Source organism: Simochromis diagramma, unplaced genomic scaffold (assembly GCF_900408965.1).
Source record: "Simochromis diagramma unplaced genomic scaffold, fSimDia1.1 OVJJ01000685.1, whole genome shotgun sequence".
Taxonomy (NCBI): domain Eukaryota; kingdom Metazoa; phylum Chordata; class Actinopteri; order Cichliformes; family Cichlidae; genus Simochromis; species Simochromis diagramma.
Genome location: NW_024387477.1, coordinates 3564583 through 3580958, shown reverse-complemented (window position 1 = coordinate 3580958; position 16376 = coordinate 3564583). Strand labels below are relative to the sequence as shown.

The following is a 16376-nucleotide window of genomic DNA, read 5'->3' as shown; positions in this document are numbered from 1 at the left end:
ATTAGAAAAATAATATTCACTTTATAGGACTTTCTGAGCTCCTACGCCAGACACTTTGGAGAGTTCCAATATGTTTTACATAAACGTGGTATGGGCTGGAACTTCATCCTGCTTCTATTCAATTCTAAACTTCGTGACGCTGACAAAACCACATCAACACTCAAAATTATTGTTTAAGAGAATTATATATTCTTAGCAATGCTTCAGTGTCCCAGTGCTGCTGTCAACAACCACATGTCCAAGTAAACAGTATTTAAAGTTTGTGACCATGTTTCATGTGGTTCTCTGTCATTATATGAGTTTCGTGTATTTTGCATTTGTGCATGACTGGCACATTAAACTGGGATTTCGAATTAAATCATTTTGAAAACCACAGCAGTGGTATCAATGCATTATTTCTCTATTAGTCATCCCACGTTACAGTGGTTATTGAGCACTTGTCTTTCTACATTTCTGCATAAAAATGACCTTGAAGATTAAAAGATTTTCATGAAATTCAGGGGAAAAAAATCAAAATTACACCTATATGGGATGGGGCAAAAGTTTCAGAATTTCTTGATTTAGTGGATAATTTAAAGGTAAAATTAGGAGACACATGTTATCAATCCATTGAATGAAAATCGGGCGTGGATGGTGGGTTTTTGATGTTTTTAAGTGAACAACAACAACAACATGACTGGAACAACAGGGATCTATCAAAGGCTGATCTTTACAAAACACATTTGAGGGAGTGGATCGTAGTTGGTGTTGATGCTCATGCAGCTGGAAGAGGTTACAAAACCATCCCAGAAGAATTCGGACTCCACAAGTCCAATCAGTCAGACAGATGGTGTTCAACTATGAAGGAGAGGTTGACAATCAAAGATCATTCTCACAGCAAACCATGTTACAGTCATCAAGGTCACAAAGGAACAGTCGCAGGCCTCTCTCTCTCTTTCTTGGCTAATGTTTGTGTTGATGACTCCACCATCAGGAGAACGGCGAACGGCAATCGTGTGCATGGAACGGCTTCAAGGACAGAGCGCTGCTCTCCAGAAGAACGTACGCAGTTTGCTCAAGATCACATGGACGAATCACAATACTGCTTTAACAATATTTTGTGAGCAGGTGAGACTGAAATAAATTTTTTTGGTGCATCTGATCTAGGATGATTCAACTTAATTTTGAGCTTTAAAGAAAAGTCCACACACAAAATTCACTTGTTTTACCTGCCAAAGTAACCCTTTAAATTAGGGTTGCCAAAGATAAGGCTGGGGACCAGAATCGGCCTAGCAAAGCCGCTGGGCCACCAAACAACTTTGGAAAATGTCAAGGACGCTATAAAGTTTCAACTTTAAATTGTATTTTCATTTATTTTTCACCTTTTCCTACTTTAGAAAGACCACCCTCATTGCCAGTCATACTGCACTAAAGTAATTAATTGGTAAACAATTAAAAGAAAAGCTTTTTCACCGTTTCTGTTTTGTTTTCTTACAGTGGTTCATTCTCTTTAAATGTACAAAACTTAAAGTTTTCTATAATTTTGTACATTTATTTCTTTTTTTATTACAGCCGCATTTCTTGTTCATGTAGGAAAAACTGAGACCAACTGTTACAATACTTTTTTAAATATTTATATATCTCAGGGATTTAAGATGCACGTAAACTTTAAGTTATATTTGCTCGTCCCACTTAAGCTCTAACTGAGCTGTATGACGCATACAGTGTATAATAAGTTTGATATCGTTGGTCTAACATGCTTACCAACTGCTCATCTGTCAATCAGTGGTATCCTTGTCACTCTTTGGTAAATACTTTGATTGCTGCTTTGAAGATGGAAAAAGTTTCATTCAGATCCTGCTCACTTTGTTTTCCAGTGATGATTTGGCCCATTAATACTCAAAACCCCTGAATGTCAGTGACACTGTGGTCTCTGGTGGTCACATCAATGGTACTTAATGTGGCTCATGCAGTCATGCAACTTCTAGAAAGATGGCACAAAACATTCTCATAAGTTGATTTTATTAGCAAAAATTCACAAATGCTTTTCTGGTGACTTGTGGTACTTTGGTTATGTTGGCAAATTTGTGACAAATTTTGACATTTACAGCAATTATCTAACAATTGTAATTCATTCTCACGATGCCTGCAGTCCTGAAACAGGGTTACTCCACACTTTGTTTCTCAGCTGGTTGTTGTTTTTCCTCAAACTCTTTTCCATACTCGAAGAGCGCGCCTTGCTTGAACATGTGACTGATGAAGAGATGCGATTAACCTCAAATAACTTTAACCTTGTTATTCACACTTCACTCCCCTCATATTTTCCCTCTGTATTCTTGGCACTGGGCGCAGTCCTTCACACCACATTCTTCTTCTAATAAGGACATGCGTCAAACACAGCTTCAAAGGACAGATGAGAGCAATCTAGGGAAAAACAACATTTAGATCTGGACATCCGTGAAAACCGTCTCCCTATGAAGGAAAAAATAATAATAATAATGTGAAATCCATGGCTTAAAAAAGGAAAACTCAAAGTCTTTAAGAGTTTAATGTTTTATATTTGTTTCACTCATCATTCCAGCATTCAGGGAATGATAAACACAAAACATATTCACATTTATCATCATTAATCAATTTGAAAATACTACAAATACAAAAGCTGCACAGATGTTTGAAACCGATACAGACTGTGTTCAGGAATTGGAGAACTTGCCATTCCTCCTGCTCCCTAGTATGTATATTTAAATAATACAAAAAAAAAAGTAGAAATGTCCAGGTAACTCATTTTCATGGTGTGGATGCAGAACTGGTGTCTCTGACTCCCTCGCTGTCCCTCGTGCCAAACGCCGTTCATTCCATGGGTTGCTCCAGTCTTTCTTTGAACTCATTAACTCTTGCCTGGAACAAATTTAAAGAACGTCCAAGTCAGAGGTGGATTTCAGGCAGCATGTGGGAGTGTCACATTTAATTAAAGTCAGCTGACTGTCCTTTCACTTAAAATTACTGTTTGCTAGAACGCCCAGGGTTTCTTTCTCTGTCCTGTTACGTGCATGGAAATTCAGGTTGGTTTCTTGTTGCTTTCCCCAGTTTAGAAATGAGAGCACCAGGTCAGCTTCTCCGCAGGACTCCTGTGATGGGAAGAGACCCTGCGGTAGGAAGAAATTGTTGGCAGCTGCTAACGCTTGGTTTGAATATTCTCCTCTCTATATTTTGCACTGTGATAAAGGAACTCCCAGAGATCATTCATAAAAGTCTTTGAGGTCCCACCTCTGTGCTCTCTTTGTAAATACCACAGTGCATTTTTTAATGCCAAAACCAATTTGCGTGGGTGTTAGTAAATCTTTTATGTTGTGTGGAGGAACAAAGAACATATGAAAACAAATGGAAAGAAAAAAAAACAACCAAGTTTTCAGAACTTCAACTTGTCCAGTCTCATGGAAACCAGACAAGTTGGTGTTCAGCATGCATGAAGTTGACAGTGTTGCTGCATTTGTTTCAACAGGTAGCCAAAAGGGTCAAGCTGAAACTTCCACAGCTCAACAACCAATAACCAGCTTCCATCCATCAATTTTCACAACCTTTTGTCCAATGCAGGGTTGTGGAGGGAGTGGAGCCTATCCCAGCTATACCCTGAAATGTAGGGTAGACTCTGGCAGGTTAGCAGGCTATTATAGAGCCAATACGAAGACATAAAGAACAATTTACAGTGACATTGACAGTGACAAATTTAGAATCCCTAAGTGGCCTAATATGCATGTTTTTGGACTCTGGAGGAACCCATGCAAACTCCACAAAGAAAAGCTGCTTCACTATCAGCGGGGTCAGATCCAGGACCTCGCTGCTGTGAGGGGACAGCGCTAATCACTGCACCGCTGCCCTATCAGTCCAGTACTGTCCACTCTAATTACCTTTAATGGTTTAACCTCCTAAGACCCGAACTCTTCCACGGCATGCATTTTTGATTTCTCTTTGATATTTGGGCTGATTGGGGCCAGATGAATGTAAAAACAAAGAATTGCCAGATTTTTTTTTTTTACCTGATTTTTGTTTCTAAAAAAATGAGATATATGAGGATATTCGTTTAAAATTTCGATAGAACAGTAGCAGTATAATGTCCTCATAAGTGGATATCAGGCCCTTGTTGAGCAAAATTGAGTATTTTGGTCTAAATAACCCAAAATGTGATGCCCACATATGTGGACACCAGGTCCTAGGAGGATAATTTAGGTCTCTGTGTTCTGACCAATCACTGGCAGGCACATTCAGCGACAGCTTCAGTGTATAGTAGCAGGAGCAGCTCCACCCAGACCGAGCTGGACATGAAGCCTCCTCTCTCATTAAAATGGAAAAAAAGAAATGATTCCATAACTGTGGAATTTACTGCTCATGACACGAGGCCTCAAGCACTTATTCCTCAGTCATTTATGTGCTCGAATCACAAGTCGATAGAAGTTCTATTTTCAGAAATCATATGAGTATAGGCAGGTGCATGCCTGTTTATAATGAAACTAGACTAATAAAGTTAGCGAGGAGATTGCTCTCATGGCACTGTGGCTGATTTAGTTAATCAGGGGATAACATGCAGACATGACCGTAGGCTGGGATTTCTGCAAGATTCCAGCTCTGTCATCAATTAAGGGAAATTTAGGATGCGTAAATGATGATTGACTGGATCATGTCGAATGACATCTCCATTTGTGTTTTACGAGATAATCGCTGTGGTCCAAAGGGACCGTGCATTTATACTTGCGCCATCACAATAGGGAAAACAAGTTATATGCCCTCCTCTGATGATGGCTTTCCCCCCCATTCCCCACGCACACGCTTAAATTAGAGCTGATTAAACCAATTCTGACCAGCTGTGCTGAAACCACAAACTCAGACTTTCCTGTCTGAGAGTAAAGAGTTCAAGGTGATTCTCAGAGTTTATCAAACTTGTTTTCTGGAACGCACCCCGGGTCATTTTTCTATGTAAGACACATGTTGTGTACAGAACAGTCACACATGCTTACCTGAAATGTGTTGAGAACATGTTGACAAACATCGCTGAGCTCGTTCAGGCCTCTCCGCAGCGGCTCTGCAGCTGGAAGTCCCCCTGAAGCAGATAGCAGATACTTCTGACGAAAACCACCACCGACAGCACAAACAGAACAAAAGCAACCGCAGAAGATGTAGGCACTCTGTTAGCCACTCGTCTCTGGGTTTCATTTAGCGCTGTGAGTCATCGTGCGCCCATGATGAGCACAAAAGCGGACGCTCTACACAAATTTATTATTGACAAGGGTCACCAGCGCTGTTAAGAGATGAGAAGCACGCATCAACCACATTTGCAACGTGGGATCGTTTTGTCTTGCCCAATTTGATATTTCAAGTGTCGAAACAAACGCCACACCTGCAAGCGATGCATTGTGAGCGCTACAGAGAAACTCTGCCAACGAACTGACTGCACCCTCACCGATGATGGCTTGTAGGCACGCTACGCGCTCTGGTCGGCATCTCGATGGGGAAAGATTCATTCTGCTGCAGAAATAACGAGCCCAAACACGCCTCGAAGCTTTGCGAGAACTACTCGAGGGACAAAGAAAACCAAGGAATCCTGGACATTTCCCCCACAGTCACATGACCTGATCCTTGTAGGATATTTACCATATGGGGGACTGACTGTGCTGTTCCTTATTTTCTGTTATATATACTTTTACAGTGGTGGATACTCCTGTTGTAAATAATGAGGTCCGTGTATGTACCAGCAATCGCTGTAAGCCAAAAGTTGTTTTGTGCTCTTGAGTCTTTGACAGGTTTTCTCAGGTGCACAGCTCTTGCTATGAGCTTAAAAAACTCTCCTCGTTTAATTATTTTGTTTGCAATGGCCGGCCAATCAGAAGAAAGCTAAAGGTAGGTGTGCCTTAAAGGAAGAAGAGCTAAAAAAAAAAGAAAAAAGGCTTGTTTCAGAGTTGCACACAGTTGAGAAAATAATCATTTGATGACCTGCTGAGATTATTACGTTTGTTCACTTCCAAAGAAATAAACAGTCTCTAATTTTATCGTAGTTTCATTTTAATGAAGATACTGAAGACACACATTACAGCCAAGTTATAAATGGATTTGTGTAATAAGTCTTTGATCTAGGGTGTTCTGAGTGTTTCGCCCACATCTATGATTAAAAAAAGACCTTAAATAGAAACGTAGGAGATAGGAGCACCTGTGTGAAGAAAATAGCAGTTTTTCAACAAACAGATTGATAACACAACAGCGATCCTATTTTATATGGCAGCAATACCTGCAACAAGCAGGATTGAGTCTAAAGTCTACACCATATTTATTTCAGGGCTTTAGTAACATTATTTTGTAGAATTAGATTAATCTAAAAGTATATTATACTTGCCTTCAGCAACCTGCCCGATTTAAACATCATATCAGACCAAGTTAACAGTTCATCTGCATATTTTAATGTAAGTTCTGTGGCTTTAATGTAGATGTTTGATGTTTAAAACATGGATGGGAGCAGCTACAAAGTTCCCTTTTCTTCACGGAAACAAACGTTTCTGTTTTATACGTTAAAAGGAGCCAACTTTCACTTCGCCTGAGGTAACAGCTCTGCCTCTTCGTTCTTCACCGTGTTCTTCTGCGGCGCCACAATAAACAGGGACAACTTTGTGCAACAGTTTTTATTGATATGTGCGCTCTTATCACTGCTCATCTGTTTTTAGTCGGTGAAACGCTCGTGTTTACACTGTGACATGTGATCGTTACAGAATTGCACATTAAACGAAGCATTGAAGTAAACAAAACAGGATTTTTTTTTTTTAGAATCTAGTTACTCGATGAATTGTTGAAGCCCTAAAACGCTGTCACAGAGACTGCTGACATGCTCGCGTGTCCTCATTCCAGTCACACGTACTCACTTGTTCACCAGCACACTTAAACATGCAGACACACACACACAAACTAAATCTAGCTCATCCAGGTGATACAATACTGTCAGAACTCTTCCTGCTAATCTACGAGAGCCAGTGTGTAATTTTTGACAGATATAGCATGTACTTAAACTACTAAAAGCAATGAGCAGTTCGTGGCTCAAGAGTTGGGAGTTCGCCTTGTAATCGGAAGGTTGCCGGTTCAAGCCCCGGCTCGGACAGTCTCAGTCGTTGTGTCCTTGGGCAAGACACTTCACCCGTTGCCTACTGGTGGTGGTCAGAGGGCCCGGTGGCGCCAGTGTTCGGCAGCCTCGCCTCTGTCAGTGCGCCCCAGGGTGGCTGTGGCTACAATGTAGCTTGCCATCACCACTGTGTGAATGTGTGTGTGAATGGATGTGTAAAGTGCTTTGGGGTCCTTAGGGACTAGTAAAGCGCTATACAAATACAGGCCATTTACCATTAAAACACCTGTGTTTTAAAGAGAGACAAATCACATGCTTCCTTTTGATGACACTGTCATAAAATAAAATGTTTATCATATTATTATCTATGAGCTGGAAAGCGAGGAAAGTCCCTTCCAGTTAGAGTCTTACTACAGATAACAGCCGTCAAGCTTCACTCATACCCTTTGTACGTCAAATAAGCCACATGTGTAGGATGTGACTTCAAAGATACAAAAGAAAACATTTAAAAATGTTTATTTATTTTTATCTGATTCCTTTGATTAATAAATGGATTAATCAAAGGAATACTCGGCTACTAAAATAATCATTAGCTGCAGTCCTAATTTGACTCGGTATAACCCAGCCATAATTCTGGCTGCAATCAATTACAGACGTCTTGATCTTAATACATGTATAAAACACATATATTTTCAATTTTTTCCATTGCAACCTCCTCAAGAACAAGCTTGGTGAGAAGGTGCAGTTATTCACAAATGGAGAATATAAAATGACCATCAATCGCCCTCAGTTTGAATCTCCGTGCAAGATCTTACCTCATGGGTGAGGGAAAAAAAGACGGTGGATAAGCCCCAAACTAAAGCTTCTCAATGACCTTATGGCAGCTGGGATCACAAACCCCAAGTACACCACTGGTAACACACTATGTAGTCACGGATTGAAATCTTGCAGCACCCACAAGCTCTCCCTGCTCAAGAAGGCCTGTCTTAAGTTTGCCAGTGAACATTTAAATGATTCAGAGAAGGTTTGGGAGAAACGCCTGCGTTCAGATGAAACAAACATCTAACTCTCTGGCTTCACCAACTCTACCTGATGTGTTTTAAAAGAAGAGAAATGCTGAGTTTGACCCAAAGAACACCATCCGCACAGTCAAGCATGGAGGTGGAAAAACTATGATTTGGGGCTGTTTTTCTGGTAAAGGTACAGGACGACACAGCCGGAGATCGACAGACGGATTGGGGCTGCAGCTGCAGTAATGCGGACGCTGCACCGGTCCGTCGTGGTGAAGAGGGAGATGAGTGTAAAAGCGAAGCTCTCAATTTACCGGTCGATCTACGTCCCTACCCTCACCTATGGCCACGAGCTGTGGGTAGTGACCGAAAGAACGAGATCGCGGATACAAGCGGCAGAAATGAGCTTCCTCCGAAGGGTGGCTGGCCTCTCCCTTAGAGATAGGGAGAGAAGTTCGGCCATCCGGGAGGGGCTCAGAGTAGAGCCGCTGCTGCTCCACATCGAAAGGAGCCAGCTGAGGTGGTTCGGGCATCTGACAAGGATGCCCCCTGGGCACCTCCTGGGTGAGGTGTTCCAGGCATGTCCCACCGGGAGGAGGCCCCGGGGCAGACCCAGGACACGCTGGAGAGATTATATCTCTCGGCTGGCCTGGGAACGCCTTGGTGTTCCCCCGGATAAGCTGGAGGAGGTGGCTGGGGAGAGGGAGGTCTGGGCCTCTTTGCTTAGGCTGCTGCCCCCGCGACCCGGCCTCGGATACAGCGGATGAAGATTGATGGATGGATGGTACAGGACGACTTCACTGCAATGAGTGGCCAGTGGGCGAAGCTATGTACCATAAAATTCTGGCCTAGAACCTCCTTCCCTCAGCCAGAACACCAGCAAATCAACCCACAACTTTCATGTAATGCATTCTTTTCTGGATGTTTGGTTGATATTCTGTCTCTTTCCATTTAAATAAAGCTGCCATAAAATTAGAGACAGTTTATTTGTTTGTTAAAAAGTTTGTATATTCAGCTGGAGACCTAATAATTACTCCCCCCCCTGTATACGTGTGCCAAAATCTGGAATAGAAATAGTAAAAGTGGGAACTAATACGTGGACAGCTTTACATAAAATCACATTAAAACATGAATAGAACGCCCGATTGAAAAAGTCAAAGGAAAAACTGAACTGAGGCCTGGTTAAAAGAATATTTCCCTTTTTCTTATGCTAAACTAAATATACAGCGACACAAAAGCGGGATATAGGAAATGAATGTTCGTCATGAGCGACTGTGCAAGTGCACAAAAAAAAGGAAACAATTCAGGGTTGTGTCATTGATCGTTAACTGAATATGCTTTTGTTGGCTGCTGTTGAAACCAAGCTGTCAATTCTTTATGTCGCTGCGCTTGACTATTGTGTTTTGATAATCTAAGTGATTAACCAAAAAAAGATGTGGCATTAAAAAACAAACGAAAAGAATGCTGCGGCCCTCCTGGCCCCCTCAACTGACATGGATGACCTCAATCCAGCGTTGTGATTGCGGTCTTGGTGGAGAAATTTAACAACCAAAATAAATACAGATCATTTCAAAGGGCGATCTGATGCCCGAAAGCGCAGTGAAAAAGAGGGGGAGTATTTTTTTTATTTCTCCTTGTGCCTCGAAGGTAATCGGGTCTAGCTGTATTGAAGCCGTGAAGAAAAAAAAGAAACCTCCAGGCAACCAGAAACTTGGTTCAACAACAAAAACAAGCTGTTTTCTCAGTCTCGCCGAGTCCTTTCATGTGACAGGGCTGCTCCTATCTTTTGTGAAAGCAGATGACAGATTTTTTTTTTTTGGCAACGCTGCAAATGGTTATTGCTCTCAAAATTAGGGTGCGTGTGTTATTATTTGCAGTATATCGTGATCAGCTTTTTTACCTTGCAACGCTGCCTGAAAACCTTTATTCCCAATAAACACAGCCATACGGAGCCGTGTGTATTAACAGAGACGTCTCTCACCTCGTGTCTGAATGCGAAAGTTGATCTTGCTCTCTGACGGGTGGGTGATGGTGTAGCCGCAAAACTCCACATCCGCGCTGGCAAAAGAGAAAAGTGGGAAAATGAAGCTGAGGTTTGCAAGCATTCTCAGAGTTCTGCTTAAAAAAAAAAAAAAGACTGGTAATGACTACATTTTTTTAGATTAGCAGACCCTCTCCTGGCAGGATGACAAGAGAGCCCCAAAAACAGGGAAGAGGGAGAAATCACATGCTTCCTTTTGATAACACTGTCATAAAATAAAATGATTATCTTATTATTGTCTATGAGCTGGAAAGCGAGGAAAGTCCCTTCTAGCTGGAGTCTTACTACAGATAACAGCCATCAAGCTTCAGTTTGAATGTCAAATAAGCCACATGTGTGGGAAGCGATGTGAAATATAAAAAGAAAAAAAGAAAACATGACGGTGACCATGCTGAGTTCAAAGGGGGAAAAAACCAACACAAAAACGCTCACTTCTTCATGATCATGTATCTGAGGGAGTTCCCTAACGTATGGTCCTCGTCGTGCAGCACAAAAGTCACACAGCCCTCATCTGCCCCGTCGGCCTGGACCTAGAACGCAAAAAAAGTCCATTCTTAAAACATCGCACAGCCAACATGGAAGAGAAACATTACACCAGCTTCCTCCTCTGAGATTAGTGAGTGGGCGAGCCGCTCACACTCATTATGCACTTCCAAAATATTCAAAACATACAGAGTTACAGATGCAAATAGAAGCAGACACTGATTGCATGCACAGTTGGGTCCAAGAGTATTTGAGAAAGGACATGATTTTATTTGATTTTTTTGCCTCTGTACGCCAGCACAGTGGATGTGAAATCTAAGAGAAAAAGAAAAAACAAGATGTGACTTGGAGGACTTGGAGCTTTAATTCAAGTGTTTTAACAACAAAAGTGGACCTACTGTGCACATTTCCAGCTCCACATTTTGCTCATTGGACTCTTTGTTTGGGTCACAGTAAATGTTCTTATTTTTAAACTCAGGCCTCATAAACTTTATCAAACATCTAAAACACACAATGTTACCCCATTCCTCCTTCTTTTAGGCCAGCCTTCATCTGATTGGCCACCATTCACAAAGTGAAGATCTGCACTGGAGCAGCTAGAGCATATTTAAAGTGCCTGACTTGACCATGTTAGGGATATCCACTCTCAACAGGAGAAACAATAGTTTGCTGTTTAGAGTAAGCCGGAACTTTTTAGCTCTTAAGAGTCTTTTTTTTAAGTGTACAAACACTAACTTTATTATTTTCAAGTTTTTTCTTTCTTTATGGAAAACCATCAAAGAATTGCAGCCATTTTTACACGACAACCCACATTTTTACAGCAGCGAAGGCATGCAGGCCTTCACTGCGGCCGTCTTTAGCTGCCGTTTGTTTGTGACTCTCTCTGCTTTCAGTTTTGTCTTCATCAGTAACTGAAAACCATGCTCTGCTGGGCTGAGCTCTGATTTGACCATTCAGGAATATTTCATGTCTTTGCTTTAGGAAACTCTTGGATTCCTTTCCGTCTGCGGATAAGACGGTGCACTGAAAGCACCGTCTTATCAGTTCTAAAGCACTTTGGCTGAATCTGAGCAGAGTACTCCCTGTACGCTTCACAGTACATCCTGCTCCTTCTATCAGCACTCACATCATCAATAAAAACCAATGATCCAGTTATACCGGCATCCACACATGCCCATGCAACAACACTGTCTTCACCAAAGATGATGAGGTACTTCCCCTCTTATCATATTATCCCCTTCCAAGGTAGTTAAAGCAATACTTTTAACCCCCACTTGAATTAAACCTGAAGCTTCATATTTCATTTTTAATTGGCATCTTTATTTCACATCATCTGAGGTAGGAAAATTAAGAAAAATGCATCACTTTCCAAATATTTATGACGTTTATCTTCATAGGACATGAACACTGTTTAACTACTGCCCCCTAGTGGAGATACTGTTAGGTACCCGTGGAGTGAGACAAATCCGCATCTAAATTAAACAAGTAGGTAGTACCCTCATGTTCCAAATTACTGTTTGTCAACCGGTGCTGGTAATGCTTCAAAAAGACAGATTTTAGCGTATACTTAGGTTAGATTAACGCCGTTTAAGTTTATTTACTGCTAGTCACTGTAGCTACCCACGTGAGGAGCACACAGGCGGTCAAATCGCTGTCATTTGCTTCTTTAGTTAATCGATCCGACCTGGAGAAAATAAAGACGAACCCATCCAACCGCGCACACCATCAAACCACACACGATTTTCGCTTTTTACCATTTCTAGTACTGCTTTCTTTTCTCCTTCCCCGGCCATGCTTCACTTTCCCACTGCATCCGTCAACAGAGTAAGGTTTAGTACTGTGGTCTTTAGCCCTGAATCTAGTTTGACAGGCAAAGGAAAGTTCAATACGACTGGAATTTACCTCAATGTTTTGGTAACATATGTATGATTGTAGCCATAAATGATCAAATTATCAGATAATTTTCATTTAAAGTGACGCAGCTCTGTGGTTGGTAGAATATTTGTCAAACGCGTTGTTTGGCTACTCTGCAGCGTGATTATGGCTTAAATTTTATATTATTGTTGTGCCTGGATGCTTAATAACATAACATGTTTACTTAAACAAATAGTTATTTTTAATACTTACCTAATAAATATTTATTTTAATAAAAGCTAACCTGTTCAGCAATTAACAATGGTAAGTTTTGTCACATCTCTAGCTGCAGGGGAAAGCGTTATCTAGCGTTCAAGTCGCCTGGAAGACTGTAACAGGGGCGAAATTCGCGCCCCCTCTATAACAAGTTGTTTATACGAAGACGTGACGACGGAACTACGTAATATGTAACTGGGGGTAAAAAAAAAAATGTAGTTCCAAAAGGGAAACAACGACGTTAAGCACATAGAGCCTGAAATGCGGTAGGAACTACACTCCCCAGTACGCGCTTGAATGTGTTTCCTGTCTGGACGATTTGCGAAGCAGGCAGAAGTCACTCGAAAAGGATTAGCCAACTAGCAACTGAAACGTCTTTAAATGTGGGAATTTTGCGCTAAATGAGCCACTTTAATCGTCGTTGAGACATCCAGGTACTGAATATGATGTTATGTGACTATTACGTACGTTAGCTCAGTAGCTAAAAACAACCGACATGGCGTCAAGTGGCTAACTACCTTTCTGACGCTAATATAGGTTTAATGGTCAACAACAGTGTTAGCTAGCTTGTTGTTTCGCAAATTTTGGTTCATCTAGTTTTAGCTGACATTTTACTCTAGCATGACAACCTGTTCATGATTGGGAATTTTCCTACGGCGTTCTAATCGCAGTATTTGCATTTCTTAGTTACACCTGTTCACATGTCATTTTATTTCCTTCTTCCTGTTATCTGTAACTATTTTTGGCTGTTTCACAAGAATTATTCTTCCCTAATCATTATCGTTTGGGTGTTTTTTTTTTTTTCCCCCAGCTCAGCAGTAACAACTCGCCTTCCTTGTCCTTCTACCTCCAGGGTGGTAATAAAGGTGAAAACCCAGCTGTTGCCATGGCAATCCTGTTTGCTGTGGTGGCTCGAGGAACCACTATTCTTGCCAAGCATGCATGGTGTGGGGGTAACTTCCTGGAAGTTACTGAGCAGATTTTAGCTAAAATTCCCTCAGAGAACAACAAACTGACATACAGCCATGGCAGGTAAGGGCGTGTGCGGCCTGTGTCATCCCCAGTTGGCAGTTTACATCCTGTTAGTGACAGTGCCTACGGCGGTGTCATGTGATAAAGTACCACAGAGTTCATTCCTTGTAAAAACTGTAGGAAAAACAGCCCTACTGTATAAAACACCTCTCATCTAACGATTAACCCTTCTGCTTTATTTTTAGCTATCTGTTTCATTACATCTGCCATGACAGAATCATATACCTGTGCATCACGGACGACGTAAGTATATATTTGACAGTCATATATTTTTGTCGGGGTTTGGATTTGCAGTAGACCATTTGTAGATGTTATGAATGTATTTTAAAAACCTGAATTAGTATAAAAATAAATATAAACCACCCAGCCACTGTAAGAAATGGACACATGTCCTGTGTTATTGTAGAAAACCTAGCATTACTGCTGTTGCTAAAGATGAGATAGGGTTTTGAGGCAGCCACAATTTATTGTATGCAACTTCTTATGAACCTATTTGACTCTCATCTTCTAAAGGACTTTGAGAGGTCACGTGCATTCACCTTCCTCAGTGAAGTGAAGAAGCGTTTCCAGACAACATATGGCTCACGAGCACAAACAGCCCTACCTTATGCCATGAACAGCGAGTTCTCCTCTACACTGGCAGCTCAAATGGTGTGTATGATGAAAGCCTGAATGTACCAAGCAATGTTTCCTGTTACTGCACTGTGATGTCCTAATATTTCTGTGGTTTAAAAGAAAAGGAAAAAAAAAAAAAGAAACGGAAGAAGACGTGAAGAAGTGTGACGTGTTCCTTTTCTTTGCAGAAACACCACTCAGATCCACGTGGACCCGATCGTGTCACTGAGACTCAGATGCAAGTGGACGACCTGAAGGGCATCATGGTCCGCAACATAGGTGAGCATCTCTTTAATTTCCTCATTTTGTATTTATTCATAAATAAATAAATAAACAAGGCTCTGAGATGGAAAAACATTGACTAAAACTCTAATAAACCAAGTTAGATAAAACCTGTAATGTTTGACTGGTGTGTGGTGTGACTTTAAATGAGTGAAGTGTTATATCATGAGCGACCACCTCACTTACGATGCATGATGTGCTGTGTTTAGTGAATTACTCATATGTATTGTATTATGTGTATTCACACTAAATTCACTGTTTGCATTCATGTTTTTACAGACTTGGTAGCTCAGAGAGGAGAAAAGCTGGAGCTGCTGATTGACAAGACAGAAAACCTGGTTGATGCAGTGAGTTTAACTACAACTGATTAGGCTCTGTTGCTTCTACTTATTTTCTGATGCATAACATTTGTCATTAAGTATATACTGCAACTGCAGTCTATTAAACAACAGATATTGTTACTGATTACATGTTTTTCCCTCCTCCTCCTTCAGTCAGTCACATTTAAGACCACGAGCCGTAACCTTACACGAGCCATGTGCATGAAGAACCTCAAGCTGACTCTAGTCATTGTGCTGGTTGCCCTTGTGAGTACAGACACCGAGATGATGAAAACAAGTAGTGCATTGAGCTTGGCTTCTCTGTGCCTTATTTAGTGCAGCAGTTGTGAAGGAAGTGAACTCTGTCTGTGCTCTTTTTCAGGTGGTGATTTACATTATTGTCTCTGCTGCCTGTGGAGGTCTCAACTGGCCCACGTGTGTCAAACAATGAGAAGAGAGCGGGGACAGAAGAGAGGGAGATGAAGGAAAAGGGACAAAGGGGAGAAGTGCCTGTTTAACTCTGCTTGCCAGTGGACACAGTAGAAAATACCACGTCCCTTGCTTTTTACTCCTTTGGCTTCAGAAGAGCTGGAAAACTATTTGCTCCTCCTCCTCCCACCTTCTTTCTCACCCTGACTTTGACAGTGCACATTTATATGCCTTCTGGACCTGGAGTCCCACCTCATACCCACACTAATGGACAGCAGCCACGTGGCCTAAAACTGATGTGGAACAATGGTCTTGTCTTATGTTAGTCTGGTGCATTCATCTTGTCTCATGCACTCGGTTGGCTGATGTATCAGTTACTATACTGTCCTGCACCTGCCTGTGTAATTAATCCATATAGATTTAACTACAAAGGTAGCAAAGTTTGATTTGTGAGTGTCCTGTTTAATCTTGGATGCCAACAGAGTATGTGGGTAACATGTTTTAAATGTATCACGAGGGTGTAGTGTATGGGCCTCTGTTGAAGAACTTTAAACACATTGTTGACTAAACTGATGCAGTATACAGACTTTCTGATAAGTTTTATCACTTAGCACAGTTGTATCTTCTAAGGTTAATGTTGTGAAATACCCTGTATGATCATAAAAATAAATATTGTACATTTGATTGATGAAGAATGGTTGTTTTAAAGCAAGTGTGATTTCTGCCTGTGGAGTTGAGGCTTCCCTTCACCTTTTACCTCCCTCTTTGAGGTTCAGTGTGCCCAAGTTTTCTTTCTGTTAACAAATTGCACTTTTTTTATATTATGTTGTACATAGATTTGCTTCCTGACATCATATGGCTGATGATCATTATGTAATAATTGTACATCCTCATTTAAAATAAATACATTCTGATGGAACTGAGTGATTTGCCTCTAAACCAGGAAAGGACAAAAGGGT

The 16376-nt window shown here is 41.2% G+C and overlaps 2 protein-coding genes across 3 annotated transcripts; one reads left to right on the top strand and one right to left on the bottom strand.

The window, feature by feature from the left end:
- Positions 1 to 1984: 1984 nt before the first annotated feature.
- polr1d (RNA polymerase I and III subunit D) lies at positions 1985 to 12484 on the bottom strand. The gene is made up of 5 exons (XM_040015165.1): positions 12364 to 12484; positions 10559 to 10656; positions 10067 to 10143; positions 4992 to 5074; positions 1985 to 2877 (listed from the first exon to the last, which is right to left on the bottom strand). The coding sequence occupies exons 1-5, from the start codon at positions 12400 to 12402 to the stop codon at positions 2830 to 2832; spliced, it is 345 nt and encodes a 114-aa protein (XP_039871099.1). The 5' UTR covers positions 12403 to 12484; the 3' UTR covers positions 1985 to 2829.
- Positions 12485 to 12988: 504 nt separating this feature from the next.
- sybl1 (synaptobrevin-like 1) lies at positions 12989 to 16336 on the top strand. Of its 2 annotated transcripts, none has more exons than XM_040015164.1 (8): positions 12989 to 13173; positions 13593 to 13771; positions 13957 to 14014; positions 14285 to 14422; positions 14575 to 14665; positions 14948 to 15015; positions 15163 to 15255; positions 15371 to 16336. In XM_040015164.1, the coding sequence occupies exons 2-8, from the start codon at positions 13626 to 13628 to the stop codon at positions 15437 to 15439; spliced, it is 663 nt and encodes a 220-aa protein (XP_039871098.1). In that variant the 5' UTR covers positions 12989 to 13173; positions 13593 to 13625; the 3' UTR covers positions 15440 to 16336. The 2 variants fall into 2 exon arrangements, with proteins under 2 accessions (XP_039871098.1, XP_039871097.1); XM_040015163.1 differs by having other exon boundaries at positions 12990 to 13173; positions 13551 to 13771.
- Positions 16337 to 16376: the final 40 nt, after the last annotated feature.